Here is a 20,390-nt window from a genome sequence, read left to right on the forward strand (position 1 = left end):
ATTTTCCTGCTTGATCTTTCTTATTTTTTTTCCTAGAGCTAACAATTGTTTGGCCCATGATTTGGCCCGTTGGACATCCTTTTGACAGACTTGGACCCCAATTCATCACCTCTCCCACTTTGGTCCCTTGTTGATTCTGATGAGCATCTTTTGCCTTTTCTTTATAAATTTATCGTTATTGACCCAAAAAAAGGGTAACAATAATGGGGGGAAATAAAAAGCAAAAAGAATCTTCAAGAACGAATGTTTCCACCATAATATCCAAAATGGCTTATAGACACAAGAAAAAATCCTGAGAGACATTTTTTTTTTCATTAATGATGAAATTAAGAAAGCATGGAGACATCTTTATGAAATATTATTTCTGTCAAACCAATACATTTGAGTAATTTTCTAAGACAAATCCTACAAAAATGGATTCTTTAATTCTATAAGATCTTTTAAATTATATAAGGAAGTGTTACTAGAAACTTGTAATTACTTCATCTGTAAAGGGAAATGGGTATGGTAAGCATACCAACAAACCTAAAAACAAAATTAGTACTCCAAGGGCAACATACTTTCCATCAGGATCAGTTACTTCCTCAGAAAGTGGAGCAATTGGCCCCCTCTGTAAGAAGAATATCAGAACAACCCAATAAAATGCCACATCATTAAAGAGTGACGATAATCCAAGCAGCACAATTGAGGCAGCTGTGAAGCGAGATGAAGCCTGGCAAATGTTTTTATTTTTAATCAGTTTAGCAATTTTTAACTCTATATTTTAAAGTTTCATAGTAGCTTAGGTGTTTCAAGGGTCTTAGCCAGCTTATTAGCCATGTAAAAATGAATTTCCAGTAATATATTCAACTTCAAATTACATACCTTTCTTCCCCATATGGCGAAGGAGATTCTCCCCCCATCAAGCTCTCCTGCAGGGATGCTGTTGATGGCATTAATAAGGAGTCCAGCCCATGCCCATATCACGAGAGGATTAACAGATATGGGAGTGCCTTCCTTGAGCACGTTGCCAAGAAGCAGCTTTGCTATAAAAGAAGCAAGAGTCAATTTAAGTATACAACGATGTATCTCCAAATTAATGAAAACAATAACATGATTGCCGAAATATAGAATGCACAAGACTTGAAAAATAAATATGATTGCTGGCATATTCAGGAATTTTTTTTAAAAAAAATGAAAACTGAGATGCTCCTCCAACCCATGATTTTAATGTCTTTACATCTCTCAGTCTCTGCATGCAACATATTTTCGAAGTAAGAGTTTACCAATGCCGCCGGCAAGAAGCGATTCATGAAATACAGAAGCATCAACAACAACACCAAGACCATCTGTTGGTGGTAAGATGAACCCTAAAAGCAAAAGAACAAGACCTAACGAAAACCCAGCTAAAGGTCCTGCTATTGCAACCTTCAGAAGATCTTCACGCTTAGATACAATATTTACAATCCTTGTAATAGCACCAAATGAGCCTATCTGCCACCAAAACAACTCGTTAGATTTTCAATACACAATTTACTCACAAAAAACAAAAAAGAAAGCCCACTTTACAGAAGAAAGCATGGCTTAACACTTTAACAGCCAAAACAGTCGCAATCTGACTGGTAATAATGAGACTGGTTTGCTGTACAAATATCTTTGGGCATGATGGTTAAAGTAATTCCATATCAAAACAGGTAGCAGAAAAGTCAGAAGAAGTGAAGAACTAATATACTCATTCTAACTACACCTTAAGTTAAATCACATCCATTATCCATTGTTTAAATTTTCTTCAGCATTTCTTGCAACTTGTAACTAGACTTAATAAAAAATAAAGTCAGACGCTGCACTTATATTTTGCTGGGTATAGAAGATTACAGTTCCAGAAGATAGGTTCCTAATTAGATTATTTAAAGCCAATCTAGCAGCAGTTAGAAGTCATTCTCCAGTCAAGTTGAATCAAAATGCAGCTTAACTACTGGCTTCTAGTGATATGTATGTCAGGAGAAATGGGATAAAGATCCGGATTTGTGCAGACTTGAAAACTTCACCTAAGAGATGGAAACAAAGATCCACCAATTTAAATGCAAAAAAAAAAAAAAAATTATAAAATATTTGTTTATAGAAAAGAATTAATACGGGACGATCATATATATCACCTGCCAACTAGGAACAAAGTAGGGCACCCCAAGCTTAATTCCAGTACTATTTGCAACTAAAATGTGGCTGACTTCATGTACACCCAGGACAAGTGCAGTTACTAAGGCCCCAGGTAGCCCATCCTTTAACAAGTCGAGATTGTCAAAAGTTGATCTGAGAAATTAATATCATAACCTTCATAGTCAGAAAAAAAATATACAGCTAATGTAGACTTACATCAATATAAGGATTACAAAACAGCCAATCAGAGTTCACAGTTGAAAATTTCAAGTAGATAATCAACTGAAACTCTCCAATTAAATTAAACAAAGGTTTAACAAAAAGAAGAATAATGACAAAGTGGAAATGTCCTTGCAAAAGAGCAACAAAGCAAGAGAGAAATATCGGATGAAGTCATCATCCTCACAGACTAAAATTAAGCTCAGCTTAAAGGAATCACATAATTGCATAACAATACCATCTTGGAAGTACCGGCCTTGAATAAATTTGTTTACTTCACAAAAAAAAAGATCTATATCTAAAATGTGACGAGCATTTAATAAAATTTGAAAAGTTTACTATCTAAAATGGAAAAATGAACAAGAAAGTAATATTGATTTGAGGGTTAAAAACAAACCATGCTTTGCATTTACTTAAGAATATCATATAAAACATACAAAAAGGGATTGCGTACAGTAAGTTGGACTGCAATGCAGGCACATTTCGAAGCAGTAAGGTAAACACTGTGACCAATCCAAAGGCCCCAGCAGCAAACCACTCCGGGACAGCTGCAACATATTACCAAGTCCATTATAGTACAAAAATCATAGGTTGTCTGTTAGTCATTCAGCCCTACAGCACATGATGGAAATTCTAATAAATAAATTTAAAAGAAAAATAAAAGTAACTTCTATGCAGGAGCTGAATAACTACCAGTTGTCTCTGGTTGCAAGGTCATTCGTGGAACAACAACTGCAACTGGTTTATCATCCTCAGGATTGATGAGAACAAAAAGCTTATATAGATCCCCAAATTTATCCTAAAATAGATGGTGTAGAGATTGAGTTGAATAAAGAATCAGCAAGAACCTTCATAAATGTAAACAAAAGAAGGGACGCGGGGGGGGTGGTGTGCTCCCATTTACAAGTACCTGCATTCTCTGTCTTATCTTTTCATAACTTTTTGCAGCCTGTCCTCGCAGGTTTCCTTTAAACAAGACTCCACCCTAGCAAAAGTAACACAATAATCTCAACATGCTTATGATGAAGATACTAATAGAGTTTACCTAAAAAATATATATATATATATATACTTGGGAGACTCATTTTTCCTGATTTAAATAATCTTATTACTTATCCAAAAAAAAAAAAAAACTAAGCCAGATATAACAAGAGAGAGACGTAGGATTACTGGGGCTAGAGAGAGTACAACACGACTTCCAATGGTTATCAATATCATCTATTGTAGCATAATCCTTTGATTCCTCTCAAACTTACTTGAGAGAGGTACATAATTCCAAAAAGAATTTCTAACCCCTAATAAAACATTGATATGAACCTGAATCAAGTGAAGTTCCTAATAGATATTGCAACTTGTATTTTTTTAACTTCCCTTCAAATGGAAGTTGACAACCTGCCATTATGGGAGGAAGTGGGGATGGAATTCAAAGCTATCGATGTAAATATCTCACCTCATATGGATCCTGGCTTGTGATGAAGAAAGTATCAAAGCCAAATACTTGATTCTTAAGAATTTCAATTGTTTCCTTTGAAATCCTGATTGATTCATCCAGTTGCTGTGGCTGTTCAGAAATTGTTTACTAACAAAATGTCAAAAAGGAGAGATAAATAACAGAAATATTTTCTTATGCAGGAAATATTACAGTGCTCATCACAATCACCTTCACACCTGGCAGAGGAGATCCACTAGCAATTTCTACACTATCAACGTCCTGTTTCATACAAAATCTTAAGACGGTAAGGCTCAGAATGCCATGCTCACTAGAACAACTTTCTGACAACAAAGAAAATCCTACAATGAGAACCAATCCTAAATACGATATCTTCTATTTGGGAATTAAACTTTATAATCAGCCTAAAGATGGAAGTTTCACAGTGGGATTCAAATGCTAAACCCATGTCCAAATTGCAGGTCTTACATGAACCCTTGAGGAGATAGATTTATGCCAAAGTACATAAGTCATGAATGCAAGTTAAAGGGCTAATTTGCATGTAGGAGTCTTTTCTTCTTCCTTTTTTTTGTATACAAAGTGGCCAGGGGCCATTTCCCCTTTAAAAAAGCAGAATTTGAAAAGGAAAATACACATAATATGAAAATGACATCCAATTGCTTGGGAATGCAATCATATTCTGATCAAGAAGTAAATATAACAATTAGACTATTCCAAGGGTGAAGTAGTGATTCCATATATTAGGGAAAAGTACCTGTACACCACCTTGAGCTTGATTTTCCTCATCACTATTGTTTATTTTTTCCCCATTAATAGGCTGAGAATCAAGCTGGGGGTCATTTTGCACAAAGGAAGAAGTGGAAGGTGACTTTTCTCCATCTTTATGTAATTCTTTTTCCTAGAAATAACCAGATAATATCCAAATCCATAAAGGGTATAACAATGTTGAAAAGAACAATTCTGTTTTATTGAACCAAGAATAGAAATTATGTAAAGAACAAATTTTACAAGGAAGTGCATGACAAGATGAATGTCTAGTCATGATTTCTATATCACTTTCTAAAAAAATTCATCATTAAATCCTTACATAATGCATTGAACATCACAATTTGGAAACTTAAAAAATAAAAAATAAAATAAAGAAAAAGAGTTACAAACAAACACTTCGAAAACAAAATAGCATCACTTCATGCAACCATAATTGGATTTAATATGAGCAGTCATAATTAGAGTACCCTCTAGGAAATGCACTGAGTGTTCTAAAAGATCGGTTATGCTTTCACCTGTTGCGTAAAACAAAATCAAGTCAAAATTTTAAACTCAAGCTCTAGTTGATTGTGTGGTCTCTAATTCCAAATTAGCAATTAAATTGCATCATTCACCATAGGCCTTAATAACACCAAGTTCCAATTCCACAATAAAAGCACAGTTTTCCAATCCCAAAGAAACGAAATTCAAATTCAAATCTAAACTTATTGCAACCATAAGTGGCCTAACTTAATGGGAAAAATCAACATGGTTACCCAATTGAATTCAACAATATGGTTGTGTCAACCAATAAACCACATGGTTAAATTTAATAGTCATTATAAAAGATTACATTGGTTTTTCCACATTGGTTAATACAACCCATAAGTTACCACGCACCTAAGTATCTGTAACTAAGTTTTACTGATAATATGGTACATCAATAAGGTAAATTTAAAACCAAACCTATCATAAATATATTAAAAAGTTGTACCTTATCGTCATTGCTATCTGGGTCAGTCTGTGTCTCAGAGTCAGTCACTCTACACGCAATCTCTCGCTTCCCACAAAGTCTTAATCTAACATATTAATAACCAAAATGAATCAAAACTTTAATGAATTAAATTCGATAACCTTTATATAAATCACTATACCATTCGAAACAGTTACCTCGAAACCTGGTACGACTTCAAGGTACTGAAACGACACCGTTTTCGCCGAGAACCAGTTGAGCAAGCAAAATAGGGCCGAAAACGAAAATCACAACAAGAGCTGCACTGCGATATGGGGACGAAATTCCCGCGAAAAGTTGCCGGAAAATTCATTTTTTTTTATTTTTCTCTCGGAGCGTAACGTAGAGAGGGCTTTTCAATCCAATTGAAACCCTAGAGCCATAGAAAAGAAAGAGAGATTTGAATTATTAGGGTTTAATAAAATTGAAGAATTCAGAGCCAAAGGCTTATCCGGTGAGACTGTGAGAGCTATAGCTAAAGAGAGAGGCAAACTGAATTATCTGATATTATTTTGTTTTTTGTTCGTTGCCCGCGTAATGATAATTTCGCTTTTTTGGACATGGTAGAAAGGACTAAGAGAACCGTCGGTTAACGAATTATAAATGGACACGTGTACATCGCGTGGATATCCTGGCGGTATCTATTTTAGTCCACGTGGCTGTTTTATATCGAGCCAGTTCACTTTTCGTGACGGCATTCAAGTTGTTAAAAGACGCCAAACATCGCTGTGAAAATTGTTTTTGTAACGATAGAAATAAATGTAGTCACCGTGGCTATCGGTAATAAAATGCCTGCCAGTTTGCTTATTTTTACTATTATTTACGGATTTTATTATACTTATTTTTTTACAATTGGTAGGTTTCATGGTACTATTTCAACTATTTTTCAATTTTACTTATAGAACTTTTAGCAAAAAATTTTCAATTTTTATTAAATAAACTGTTCCCAAACAAATATTTCAAATATAGATAAATAATAACAAAATAAACTAAATAGTAAATAGTAAAATAAATAAATTAAATAATAGTAAAAATAAACTAAAAAATATAAAAAAAAAAAGTTGCATTTTTCAGCCAATACCTAATGCAATGTTACTCTAATAAATTTAGTGTTGATATATATATACATGTAGGTTGTCACGATCCAAGAAAATGCTAGCTAAATCTAAACTATATTCCAAAAAGCTAGTCAAGTTACAGTTGAGTCTCTTCATGATGATTTACAAAATAAAATCCTATTGTTATCTAGGATAAACTGCAATTCAGGATTCACAAAGTGCAGCCAAGTTTTCTGCTTCTACAAAAATCTAGTCGATGGAGTACAAAAGAGGCAGCTAACATTACATATCTTCAGGCCTAACATCCCACCTGGTCTTGCGCTTTCTTCGCCCATCCATTCGAAGAAGAAACCTTGCTATATCTTTTGGAAATGGCGCTTTTGTTCCATGCAAAGGACCCTGCTCTTCATTGCTGCTGACCCACCCATAGCACGGTCTACGTGTACAGGCTGGGAGAGTATCCACCCGCTGTGGGGTGTGCAAACCAGGAGGAGAGCAGGTAGGATTGTCCCCAAGATGTTTACTACCACCAGAGTCCTTTGTTTCTCCTTCCTCCAGTGACGATTGTTCCTTGCCATCTGCATAACAAGAGCATACGATATACAATGGAATTAACATGGAAATTATAAACGATGTTTGGTGCAAATCTGTTAAGTGTCATCAATTCATGAGAAGCTATATTTGTTGATTTTAAAGCGCTTTTATCTCCAATTTTGCTTGGTTGAATGGAAGGAAATTGAAAACAAGATTACATCACTAGTTGATGACCACCCTTTAGTTATATTAAAAATGGATTCATGGGACTTGACTTTACAGCGAAGACAGTTTGGCCTCACTTAATTAACTGAAAAATGAGAATGTTTAGGGGGCAATTATTGTTGTTAGTACTTAGTAATCAGTAACACAGTTAAATTCTGAGAAATGCTTTGGAAGTTGATTACCAAGATGATTTGTTAATGATGCAGTGCCCGGGGTTTCAATAGTCTGTGATGCAGAGTCTAAAGCCTCATTAGTTTTAATTGTAGCATTTTCAGCCTCCAGCTTAGAATGGGATGGATGAATAGGTTCACTTGATGGAGAGGGCCCAGCAGGTAGTGCCTTGATATCATCTCTGCTTCCTGTATCATCTTGTGACGCATCCTTCAGAAGAAAATATATTAATACTTATGAGTGCATGAAAAGTAAGCAATTGCATTTATAATGTTCTTGCTATTGAGATTCAAGGTCTGAATTAGCATCATGAATATTCTTTGTAGAATTAATTACTTTAGGTCAAAGTTCAAGTCAGCTTTTAATCTCAAGAGTAGCAGGACTACAAGCCAAACACACACACACACACACACACAATTAGTAGCATAATAGATAATAATAATAATAATAAAAGTACCACAAATACAATAATATGAGAACAGTAACAGCACTTGGGGGAAGGGCCATTTCTTTTAACTTTCAAAGCAACTTAGCACTAATATAACAGGATAATGTTTTCAGTTCAAGGGCATAAAAAACAGCAGTTCACAACATAGATCAGCCACCAAATCAAGCTATATAAAAGTATCATCAATAGACCCTAAAGTTATAATACAGGGCAGAAAAATGCAAAAGAGTCGACCAGAGCATTCGTTAGGAAGATTGGTAGCAACTCTAATAATCTCAAACAAACTTACAAAGCAATGAGACACAGGTCCATTGTATTAATCCTAGGCCTCAAAGCTTAAAACATTAAAACATGATAGACATGCACTATACTTCTTTTTAACATTGATGATATTAACAAAGTGGCCTCTTTCCTAAGATTTTGAACTTCCAAAATGCACGCCTGTTGGAACTAGAAAGAATTTCAGCAACAGCCTATTGGAGTAGGAAGAGTTCCTTCTTTGCATTTTAGTTAATCTGAAGGCTTTTTTATGGTTAGTAAATAGTGATTGCACAAGACCAGAAAGAACAAACTTAACTTCCACTGTATTGGACGTAGTTTCAACTCACATATTTCGGAAATTAACAATAATAAAGTTTTTTTTTTTTCACAAATATTTGAACTCTAAAATTTGTCTTCACAAAACAAGGGAAGATTGAATTTCTAAGTCCTAATGCACCATTTGATATCCAAGTTCTTTCCTGTTTCTCCATCATTCCAGCAATGAAGCTCTCACCCCTAGGTGTGGTTGCCAAGAAGGAGGAAAATTGAATTTTTAACCTTAGGTTGTTTAGATTTTTTAAGTTCTGCCCTGTTAAGCCACATGTGTGATAGGCTCAATTAATTGGAAATCTTCAATCACCAAGGAACTGGATTCTAAAAACAAATTATTTTCTTTTCCTAATTTGTCACAGGAAAACAAGAACTAAACTGACATATACAGCATGTATATATCTACTTTATAACTAAAATTTCAACCATATAAAGTTATTATTTTTTAGAAAAGAGTTAGCAGAGAACAGTAAATATTTACCTCCCCTTGCTCACCATTTTTTTGTTTTTCCAGAAGGGCGTCAAGTAGAACCTTGTAAGAATCACTTTCAAAGAAGTACCACCCATCATTTCCATAAACCTGAAGTAAAATACACCCTATTTATGTCAAATACAACTAAACCCCATGAATGTCCTTGCTTTAGCAAAAACAAAAAACAAATAAATAAAAACCCACTTTCAGAAGCTCTTTTACAGTTTCTCTAACCAACTGATCACAAAATCCAAACTCACGCATATGTTCAAGGGCCCCATCCATGCGTGTATCCTGCAAAAGAGAACCAAAGAAGGAAGGAAATGAGAAAATGCAAGCGAGAAAGAAAACTTAATAGAAAATAGTTTGAGAAAGCGAAAATTTTGCTAAGAAAATATGAACAGGGGAGAAAATTATAAAAAGCTTCGAACTTGGGAAGATATATGAGAGAATATTGATGTGAGTCGAAGATAACCCATTTGAAGGGAAAGAGAAAAGAAGAGGTGGGCAAGTGTTGAAAGGGTTGAGAAAATAAGAGAAAAGTAAGGAAAATGTGAATGTGAGAAAGTGTGAAAGCTCGGGAAAGTATGAGAAAGTGCAAGAAAATTTTAAGCGGGCGAGAAACTCAGCCTTGTGTTTTCTTCTCGGAGCCATTGCTAGTATTTGCTACACAACACAGACACACAGACTCTCTCTCTCTCTCTCTCTTTGTGCCGATTCCGAATTCCAAATGCGCAAACTTGCCTCTTGCCATGTCAGAGACTAATAAAATATTGTTCTAAGCATGTAATCACTGGGCCATGGATTGCCATGTGTTGCAGTGCAATTGGATTCTAGTCAAAGTCTAACAACACTGTGTTCTTAATAAGAAAATAAAAAACTTGTTGAGCACGTTATGCGAATTGAATTGACTTGAAGTCACCTGTTCTGTCCAATTTGGGCATGTGTGGAAGTGTGAAATAAACCCTGCCAAAATGGGAAAAAATAACCACTAAACTCTTAGCACTACTTGTAGCTTAATTAGATCAATTAAGACTATTTGATAGATACTTAGATAGCTAAAATATACTTTGGAATTAAATATAAAAAGTAAAATAAACAAATTGAAAAAAAAAATTTATTATATATAACTTCATGTCCTACATTTTATCTCGAGTATGAATTTTCACACAAATGACACTTTAATTTTCATGTCTAATTTACCAATAAATATAAGCACGTACATAGAACATATATAGAACTAGTTAACTTCTACTAGTGTTGAGAATCAATATTGTTACGTTAGTAAGATATTATAGAAAATGTGTTTTAGACTTTCAGTATCCAATCCCCTTAAATAGCAAAATAGTTAACCCAATCCTATTCCTATATTGTTTGTAACCTTTTAAAATCAAGGAAGACATTGCACTAGAATTTTGATTGTATTATGATTGAGAGTTTGGAGGGAAAGTAAATAAGAGCATAACTACAATTGTATTGTATTGGTCAATAAATCATACAATTGAATCTAATTGGAAAACTTATATTATATGTTAGAACACTGAAGTAAGTGCATATAAGTTTTGTCCTTAGTAAAATTGTAGGAAAATTTGCAATATTTAAGAAGTGGAAAATCTGAAGTAACATCATATTAAAATCTTGGATAAATTACAAAGTTAGTCCTTATCCATTGCAATTTACACCATATTTCAATTTGGTTCCTAACCTTTCAATTGTGTCAATTTGGTCCTTAACTTTTCAATGCTATGTCAATTTGGTCCCTACTGTTAAGTGTTGGATGAAAATTGCTAATGTATCTAATGAACTGAATAAACTATTATTTCCATGCCACGTAGGCAGACACCTGGAACATCACATTAACATATACAATTGACAGTGGTGAACATCCCACAAATCCACATTCAATTGAGCATAAGATATCAACTCCAACCCATTAAGAAAATTTTAACAAAATTAAACCATCTTATCATCATTAAGAGGCAATGATGATTTTATGTGGCTGGCGTTAAATACACAAAATCTTCATCATCATCACTGCTTATCCACCCATAGCAAGGTTTATGCCTCCCAACAAAACAAGAGTCAGCCAGTGGTGGGGGATTCATACTTGCAGAGTCAGCTACTACAGGACTGATATGTGAGTAGTTCACTTGTACTCCAAGCTTATCTTGTAAGATATCATCTGTCACAGGTCTAATGTCAACCAGTGGTGGGGAATCGACAAATTGGGATTGAATCCGTGCGCTGAGTTTCTCTTGTGATGCATCATCCTTTAGAGAGTGATTTACAATTTGGGAGTAGTTCATCTGTACTCCAAGCCTATCTTGTAAGGTATCATCTGTCACAGGTCTAATGTCAACAAGTGGTGGGGAATCAAAAAATTGGGATTGAATCGGTGCACTGAGTTTCTCTTGTGATGCATCATCCTTTAGAGAACGATTCATGATGTCTTTTGGGGGCGGGGAGTGATTGTGCAAGGAATGGATTTGCATAGAATGGACATCTGGGGAATGACATTGTACTCCAGGCTCGTCTAAAGTAAAATCCTTCAAAATTCAGGGAATTATGTTGTAATAATAGATAGCATCACATCACTGTTCATAGACAAATAACATGCTGAAATAAACCAAGTCTTGGGACAGCTACTTGGAACTATATACTTACATTAACACTCAAATTGCATTTTAGAAAGGAAATAGACATGTAGTCACATGTCTGCAGGAAATATTTGAACCTCATATGACATAATGCATATAAAAATAGATCATAAAGCTAAATCATATCTAATAAACAAGTCTACAGGGATGGCCCAATACAATCAAGAAAGAGAAGGAATCCACCATACAAGCTGTAACACAACCAAACCACTCTCAAAGCATAGAGTAAGAAAAAGGCACATAGAAATGTGGTGAAACCTCCTTGACCGGATTTGGTATGTGTCTCGGTGTTGGTAACTTCTAAGATCAATTCTTAGGAAACAGGTACAAACTACAAAGTAGTGAACATGGGAGCTACAAACAATCACATAAAAGAAGAATGTGCTCCAACTTACTTCTTGTAGATCTAAATTTATGTTTCTTCCTACATTTTTAAACAGTCCAATCAGGTATGTAATTAATAATAGAGTTATGCACAAATCCTGAACCCATTATCATATCATTATGTCTACGGGACAAACCATACACATTTTAAATTTCTTATTAAAAACATATAAAGCACAAAATGGCATTATGAAAACAACATGCAATGACAGGATATATTGAACTAAAACATCTAACATGGTCCTCCATGTAAAACAACTTATTTAAATGAGCTTTCATGGGATGATCAGGAAAGTACTTACCAAAAATGTGGTGATCAAGAAAGCAGTTCTTTACAAGATTGTTTAAGAATAGTTATGTCATATACAGAACAAGCTTATTCTCTGTTCTCTTAGGACTTCTTTGATTAATAAGTTACACACACCTAGTGGATCTTGTAACCATGACTTCATCCGCAACTCTATTCTCTATGAAAATTGAAAAGAGGAAATGTTATTTGAACTAAATTTCATAACAACCTACAATCTTTAGGACTTTTGAATAAACGACAAACTGCTTTCACTCAGGAATTATCTATCATGGCTGTAAGAAAAGCTTGTTGAAATCATGCCAGCCTTGATTATTATAAGTTTCTATGCTATGGTATAGATTATCATTTAGATGTGGTTCTGTAGGAGTTGACATTCGCAGGTCTGAAGAAGGCACTGGTAGGTGTGATATCATCACACAGTCTATCATTTATATGATTTCAATCAATTTATATCCCCAATCAAACAAAATTATAGGGTTTAAATTAATATGATTTTAAAATTTATGGGTTTCAATTTGAAACTAGCAGAACTATAAGATCTGAATCAGTCTAAAAATTCAATTTTTAATTTAAAACTTTTGACACGCTCCCAAAGATGTATGGTTTATAATGTAATTTTCCCTGTTTCTTTTCTTTTCATTCCTCAGCAGTAAGCAAACCAAAAGAGCAGTTAAGTAGATTTAACAAAAAGTATACAAACATAAAGAACCACATTAAATTTACATTTTTAAAAAATATATGCATACAAAAAGTTTTTTTTTTAGAGATAGTTTTAACTTATAAAGTTGCTCTTGATAATTACTTTTTTATCATTCATTCACCACAAGAGACTTTACAACTACTACGTAAAGAGATTTTTAAATTGATAAAATAATACATGAAAGAGAGTTGAACAAATAAAAGCTCCATTACCTTGGTTGAAAAATTCCCAACAAGTTTCGGTTGAGTATCTTCCCGCTTAGATTCCTCACTTTCTGGTAAAATGGTATCAATAACCAACTTATATGAAGCCTCTTCTACAAAAGCCCACCCTTCATCTCCGCCATAAGCCTGAACCAAAATCCTAATTCCTCATATATCATACAAAACACAATAAACGTTAAAAATCACTGTTTGGTTGCCCAGAAAACAAATATATTTGCAATATCATTCTAAACCCACTTCCAAAAAGATGTCACAAGACTCGAGATACTTGAATTTTTAAACAGATTTTATTTAACCAAATTTATATAATTTATTTTGTGTACTAAATAAATTAAATAAAAATACAATTTATCTCGAGTCTTTAAGACTCGAGATCCTTGAATTTTTATTTAATTTTATTTAACCAAATTTATTTAATTTATTTTGTGTACTAAATAAATTAAATAAAAATACAAGGATCTCGAGTCTTAAAGACTCGAGATCCTAAGAGTTAAATTACCAACTACAACTACAGCACTGGTGCAAGTGTGGGTAAAAATGCAAGTAACTCGAGTCTTATAGACTCGAGTTCTACTGGGGAAAATTATTAAAACAGAACACTCTTAACACTCAGCCCGTATAACACATTTTCTAACATTCTACACAGCCTTCTCACCCAAAAACAGAGTATCCTCACTGACTCTCTCAGCCTCACTAGCTCTTACCCTCACTAACTCTCACTCACCCATAACTCCTACACCACATTACCTCTCACTCTCACTCATCACACTGCCTCTCTCACTGCTCTTCCCTCTCAACAAATTGATATCTCAGGTAAGGGTTTGCATTATTTGATTGTCATTGTAGTTGGGTATTAGTTGTCTATGGGTGTGGGTTAAAGAGTTTGACTAATTATTTTGTACATAGTTGACATAACTTAGTTAATTTACCTATATTGTGTGTTATAGAAGTTTGTTTTGTTAGTGTTAATTTTTTGAGTATTTATTTGCCCATTTTGTGTGTTACAAGTTTTTTTGACTTTATTCATCATTATTTTGGGTATGCAATAGGTAGTGATTGAATGGAATGAATGGGTATCATAATATCTTAAAATGTAGTTACCTACAATACATGACTGTATAAGGAATTGGTCATTTTGGAAACGGTTTGGTATTTGGAAATGACATTTGAGAATTATTTGATCTTTTTATGTTGATCATGTTAGTGGAAAACTAAGGCTTGTTTGAAAGCTAAGAAATATAAGTTTTATTTAGAATTGTACGGACTATGGTAAAGGAATTAGGTGATATCATTTGTTTTCTGCCTTCGATGAAAATTTTAACATTAGAATTGTTATCATGACTGAACCTTATGAATAATCATAAACAATTTAGAGTAATGCTCATACCATGTTTTTAACTTGTATTATGGTATATTACTTGCCAAGCGATGGTCTAAGGTTTTGAGTGTGGTAACTTATATTTCTGTTCTAGAGTCTGGATCAGAACCATATGTTTACATAAGATCTACCTTAATTAGTTTGTTGAGTATCAATAGGCGACTCCAATGTTTTGCAACTAAGGTTGGGTGGTTATTGCTGTTGTCTGGACCTGTGGGCATGCACTGGTGAAAAAACTAGATGAATTGTCTGTGTGTGTTAGTTGATTAAATTGTGTTCTTGTTAAATTGTGTTCTTGTTATCAACTAACTAACATAGTAACTTGACTTGAACAGGTTCACAATGCCTGAAATTGATATAATCCTATATCACGGTGGTCCGCTTAAGAATGTGAATGCGAACAAGGGATTGCCATTTGAAGGGCCGGGTATAAAGACCTATTATACCCAAATTGATCGTAGGTTGAAGACCCTTGACGAATTGAAGAAGATTATCATGGAAGAGTTGTGTGAGAATCCTGCTATACACAACATACAAATTACTTATCATATGCCAAACGAAATCTTGAAGCATCGGGTTAATTACAAGTATATGGTGATAGAAATAGACAAACATGTAAAGATCATGTTTGACAAGTTGGAAAGAATAGCTGAAGTAACTAACATTGAGTTGTACATACAATTGGAGCCGCGTGCAGTTTGGGAAGAAGATATCCAACAAACGACTACAAGCTTACAGGTTACGGTTCCAGATGCTCAATATGAGTATTCTACACATGTAGAGGATCATTATGTTCATGCCGATGGTGATGTTCATGTTGATGATGATGATGATGATGATGATGACTATGTTGATGAGACTACTGCCATTAACAATGATGATGACGATGATGATGACGACTATGTTGATGAGAATATTGCCATTAACGATGAAGATTTTGTGGATAGAGATGAGTATGAAGACACGCTTGGTAGAGACCTTGGGGACTTTGAGAGGGACATTGATGACGATCAGACATTGGATGGTAGTGAACCTTATGTAGACAATGTCATTAGTGTCCAAAACATTACGAATACAATCCCTGCCTACGCACCTCCTGCATTGTCATTCTCTGCAAATACTTGGGAAAATATGTTTGATCCTTCACATATTGATATGCCATTTGTGTCTACTTGGAGAGAGGGGATGAATTTGTGCAAAGGGTTGACTTTTGCCAATAAAGAGGAGGTGAAGCACGTCTTAACAATTTGTGCCCTCAAGGAAAACAAACATTTTACGATCATTAGGTCGATGACGAAAAAATTTTGTGCAAAATGCGTGCATGAGTCATGCAAGTGGTATGTCTGCGCAGTTATGAAGCCCGATCTCCACAGACTATGGATGGTCACCGTGTATGTGGGTCCTCACACGTGTATACCGACTGGGGTGCGAAATGATGGTAGAATGATGAGTTGTAATTTTATTGCATCAGACATCCATAAGAAGTTATGTGAGGATCACACTACCCCAGTTAAGCATCTTAGATCCATGATAGAGACGAAATATAGTGGACAGAAGCCTTCTTACTACAAGGTATGGGATGCGAAACAAAAGGCGATTGCGAAGATGTTTGGGAATTGGGAAGAGTCTTACCAAAGGTTGCAAAAATTGCTAATGGCATATATTGATTAGGACCCGACTACCCAAGTGTTCTATCGTATCACATCCACCGATGAAGATGACGCCGTATTGTTGCATTATGTGTTTTGGTCTTTCGGTCCATGCATATCAGGATTCAAATACTGCAAGCCGGTTATCAGTATCGATGGGACCCATCTGTATGGTAAATATCAGGGAAAGTTATTGGTCGCAATGGCAACTGACGCTAACAACAAGGTATTCCCTCTCGCGTTTGCTGTTGTGGACTGTGAGTCAGGGTCCAGTTGGAGGTGGTTTTTACAGTGCCTTCGAGATACGATTGGCCACGTGATACCTGAGGAAGGCATTTGCATAATTTCTGACCGACATCTAGGTATCAAAAACGCCATTGCAAACTGGCCTAGAAGGGAAGATGGAAGTACACCAGTATTTCATAGATATTGCCTTCGACATGTTGTTAGCAACTTCAACACCCATTTTCAAAACTCAACTCTAAAGTCAACGGCGTTGAAAGCGAGATATGCTACTCAAGTGGTGAAATTTGATGCCATAATGGAGTCCATTAAGCAGATGGAAATTGAGGCCATTAGAAATAAGAAGAAGGTGATGAGGAAGGATGGCAAGGAAAAGAATCAAGATTATCTTCCATACACATACCTAATGGGCGAGTCTGTGGATATGTGGAGCCAGTCACATGATGGTGGGAGACGTTTTAGGGCAATGACAACCAACATATCAGAGTGTTTCAATGGTGTACTGAAAGGTGCACGAGGTCTTCCTATTGCCGCATTAGTTGAGTTCACTTGGAACAAACTTGTTCAATATTTTCATGACCGACACAAAGAATACCATTTTGAGTTCTCAGAGGGTAAGAAATGGAGTGAATATGCCAATCGTACGTGGGATGCAAATAAGTGTAAATCTGAGAAACATTATCTCAAGCCATTTAGCAATGAAGAGCTGATATTTCAAGTAGTTACCCAACTCAACACATGTAGCGCAGGAAGGGGAAACCACAGTTATGAAGTTCAGTTACAGGAAAAAACATGCAGTTGTGGGAAATGGCAAAACATAGGGATCCCTTGTTCACATGCAATTAGAGTATGTGACTATTTACATATTGATTCGACCACATATATTCACCCATGTTATGGTTTGAACAATGCCCTTAACACTTATGAGCATGCATTTGTGATTCCAAAGTCGCAGTCATTGTGGCGGGAACCCATTGGGCCAAAGTGGTTGCCTAATCCAGCATTGTTGCGGGCTAAAGGTCGACCAGTGAAGTCGAGAATAAGGAATGAGATGGATGGGGTGAGGAATAAGAATCGAGAACCGGGATGGCGGAGGGAGGATGCAGATTTGATAGAGAGTCAACCGAAGCAGACATGTGGACTGTGTCATGTTTCCGGGCATAACCGCAAAAAATGTCCACAGTCCCGTGGCGCTTCCACCAGCGGTCATGTTCCAGACTAGGTAGGTAGATGGCAAAAAGTTATGCATCGGTTAAATAATTATTGTTCATTCCATGTTTACTTATTGTTTAGTATATTGTCTCCTAACATGATTACTCTATGTTTTTCAGGCATGCTTCTATGGATGACGTTTTTGTCATGCGGACCGACGATCTTAGGAAAAGTGACTACGTTGTATTGCCTATGTGAACTTTTTGGCTTTTGTTGAATGTAGTTGTAATTCTTAATCCAATGTACCTTTATGAAGATTGTGATTTGAGTAGTATGGTTAGAACTGCAAATTAAGCGTGGTTGGGCATGTTTAGAATGTTGATATTAAGAATGCCTTTTTGCTGCGATGTAAGTGCATTTCCATTGTAAAACCCTGTTTATGCAGAGATTGTAAAATTTTCTGTAGTTTGGTCCCTATTGAGAGCACGTTTCGATGTAATTTAAGTGCATTTACATTCTCGGCTTCTCTGCCTCTCAATGACTGTTTATAGATCACATTCTCAGCAATTTCCCCGTTTCTGCTTTACCGATCAGCAGTTTTGTACGTTCAGAGGAGAGAAAAAAAAAAAATTCCACAGTGAAACTCGAGTCTCTGAAACTCGAGTTCCATTGGTGAAATTTTTTCCCCAAATCCCCTGTTTAGGCCGAGAGTCTACAAAAACAGGGGATTTGAGGGAAAAAAATTTCGCAGCTGGAACTCGAGTCTTTAAGACTCGAGTTCCGTTGGTGAAATTTTTTTTCCCCAAATCCCCTGTTTAGGCCGAGAGCCTACAAAAACAGGGGATTTGAGGAAAAAAAATTTCCCAGCTGGAACTCGAGTCTTAAAGACTCGAGTTCCGTTGGGGAAATTTTTTTTCCCCAACTCCCCTGTTTAGCCCGAGAGTCGGCCAAAACAGGGGATGTGGGGAAAAATATTTTCCCAGGTGGAACTCGAGTCTTTAAGACTCGAGTTCCGTTGGTGAAATTTTTTTTCCCCAAATCCCCTGTTTAGGCCGAGAGCCTACAAAAACAGGGGATTTGAGGGAAAAAAATTTCGTAGCTGGAACTCGAGTCTTTAAGACTCGAGTTCCGTTGGTGAAATTTTTTTTCCCCAAATCCCCTGTTTAGGCCGAGAGCCTACAAAAACAGGGGATTTGAGGAAAAAAAATTTCCCAGCTGGAACTCGAGTCTTAAAGACTCGAGTTCCGTTGGGGAAATTTTTTTTCCCCAACTCCCCTGTTTAGCCCGAGAGTCGGCCAAAACAGGGGATGTGGGGAAAAATATTTTCCCAGGTGGAACTCGAGTCTTTAAGACTCGAGTTCCGTTGGTGAAATTTTTTTTCCCCCAATTCCTCTGTTTTTGTAGGCTCTCGGCCTAAACAGAGTATTTGGGATAAAAAAAAAAAAAAAAAAATTCCCCAATACACCCAACTCTTGTAATTTATAATAAAAAAAAAATTCATTGGTCCAAAAAACAAATCGGAAGTGTGTTTATTGCACCGAACCTACTTAAACTCAACTCATCATAGTATTGGGTCATCCGCACAACAACGAGGCTTGTCACTAGTCGAATTTATAACTCTCGACTTTACAAGTATAATGAGTCACAAAAACTTTTTACCACTAAGTTAATCTTACAAAGAATTTTGTAATTTTTTTATTTGCCGCGAATTTCACATTTTTATAATTTCCTTAGATTTTGCATCAAATGTATGTTTTATAACTCCTAAGTCATTACAAACTTTGTTAATGAAGCCTACTTGAAATGGCATTTTTTGTTCTTTTTTTAACATCAAGGGTGAAATTGTGGATTCAAATCAACTAAGTATGTGAATGATATATTAATTAGAGCAAATATCTTAACATGTATTACTATTCAGTCCATAACTCTCTTCTGATTAATTGATAATATTTAAATTATTCCTATTGTTAATTTTTTTTAAGTTAAATTATTCTATTAAATTTAAATTTACTAGTGGAGTTCTTAACATTCTTGTACATGTTGCCGATTCCATTTATATACAAGAAAGATGATCCACAGAGCATGACACATTTTGGTGCAAAATTCCTAAAACAATCTTGCAATGCAAAGCACAATATTTTGTTAAGAAAACTAATAAAAACCATCTATCAAGAAGGAAAAAAATATATATATAAAAATGTAATAGAATATATGACTATCAAGATGGTAAAGGATTAAGGAATATGCTATCCTCATTTTTCCTTTCCCTCTTTTATCTTTTTTTTTTTTTTTTTTTGGTCTTTAATTTTTAGATATGTTTTTTTAACAAAAAGAGAGAAAGGGGAGGGTTTTTTTTTTTTTGGCCTCCCACAAAAATTCGGAAGACCCCCATCATTGAATCCTTTAAATTACTCAAATTTTTATTTAGATGTAAGGCCTATGACATTTAAAAATCAAATAAATTTCATGTGCCTGGCATCTGGCAATACAGAGAAAAAAAAAACTTCCTCATCTTTTTAACCAGTCGTGGGATGTCTTACATTTAAAATAAACTGGAGAGGGGATTTTATTTCTTGGTATACTTTCCACCTCGATGAAAGTTGTAATCTTAACCTTGAAAAATGCTTAAG

At 35.2% G+C, this 20,390-nt stretch overlaps 4 protein-coding genes across 5 annotated transcripts; 1 reads left to right on the top strand and 3 right to left on the bottom strand.

Moving 5' to 3' along the window:
- Nucleotides 1-290: 290 nt before the first annotated feature.
- On the bottom strand, nt 291-6,093 carry LOC115956014 (probable zinc metalloprotease EGY2, chloroplastic). Its single transcript, XM_031074463.1, has 12 exons — nt 5,723-6,093; nt 5,547-5,631; nt 4,560-4,703; nt 4,016-4,066; nt 3,806-3,916; nt 3,266-3,340; nt 3,049-3,154; nt 2,810-2,903; nt 2,136-2,289; nt 1,266-1,473; nt 865-1,025; nt 291-712 (listed from the first exon to the last, which is right to left on the bottom strand). The coding sequence occupies exons 1-12, from the start codon at nt 5,875-5,877 to the stop codon at nt 464-466; spliced, it is 1,593 nt and encodes a 530-aa protein (XP_030930323.1). The 5' UTR covers nt 5,878-6,093; the 3' UTR covers nt 291-463.
- Nucleotides 6,094-6,667: 574 nt separating this feature from the next.
- Nucleotides 6,668-9,849, bottom strand: LOC115958035. 2 transcript variants are annotated; one of them, XM_031076401.1, is made up of 5 exons: nt 9,495-9,682; nt 9,268-9,357; nt 9,073-9,171; nt 7,564-7,762; nt 6,668-7,200 (listed from the first exon to the last, which is right to left on the bottom strand). In XM_031076401.1, the coding sequence occupies exons 1-5, from the start codon at nt 9,540-9,542 to the stop codon at nt 6,905-6,907; spliced, it is 732 nt and encodes a 243-aa protein (XP_030932261.1). In that variant the 5' UTR covers nt 9,543-9,682; the 3' UTR covers nt 6,668-6,904. The 2 variants fall into 2 exon arrangements, with proteins under 2 accessions (XP_030932261.1, XP_030932262.1); XM_031076402.1 differs by lacking the exon at nt 9,495-9,682 and adding an exon at nt 9,694-9,849 and having other exon boundaries at nt 6,671-7,200.
- A 1,001-nt stretch (nt 9,850-10,850) lies between these two features.
- LOC115957212 lies at nt 10,851-14,066 on the bottom strand. The gene is made up of 3 exons (XM_031075413.1): nt 14,063-14,066; nt 13,327-13,484; nt 10,851-11,609 (listed from the first exon to the last, which is right to left on the bottom strand). Exons 1-3 carry the CDS (start codon nt 14,064-14,066, stop codon nt 11,055-11,057), a joined length of 717 nt encoding a protein of 238 aa, XP_030931273.1. The 3' UTR covers nt 10,851-11,054.
- A 2,501-nt stretch (nt 14,067-16,567) lies between these two features.
- LOC115957213 lies at nt 16,568-17,830 on the top strand. The gene has a single exon (XM_031075414.1). The coding sequence runs from the start codon at nt 16,568-16,570 to the stop codon at nt 17,828-17,830; it is 1,263 nt and encodes a 420-aa protein (XP_030931274.1).
- The last annotated feature ends 2,560 nt before the right edge of the window (nt 17,831-20,390 follow it).

The sequence above is a fragment of the Quercus lobata genome, chromosome 8 (genome assembly GCF_001633185.2).
Source record: "Quercus lobata isolate SW786 chromosome 8, ValleyOak3.0 Primary Assembly, whole genome shotgun sequence".
Taxonomy (NCBI): Eukaryota; Viridiplantae; Streptophyta; class Magnoliopsida; order Fagales; family Fagaceae; genus Quercus; species Quercus lobata.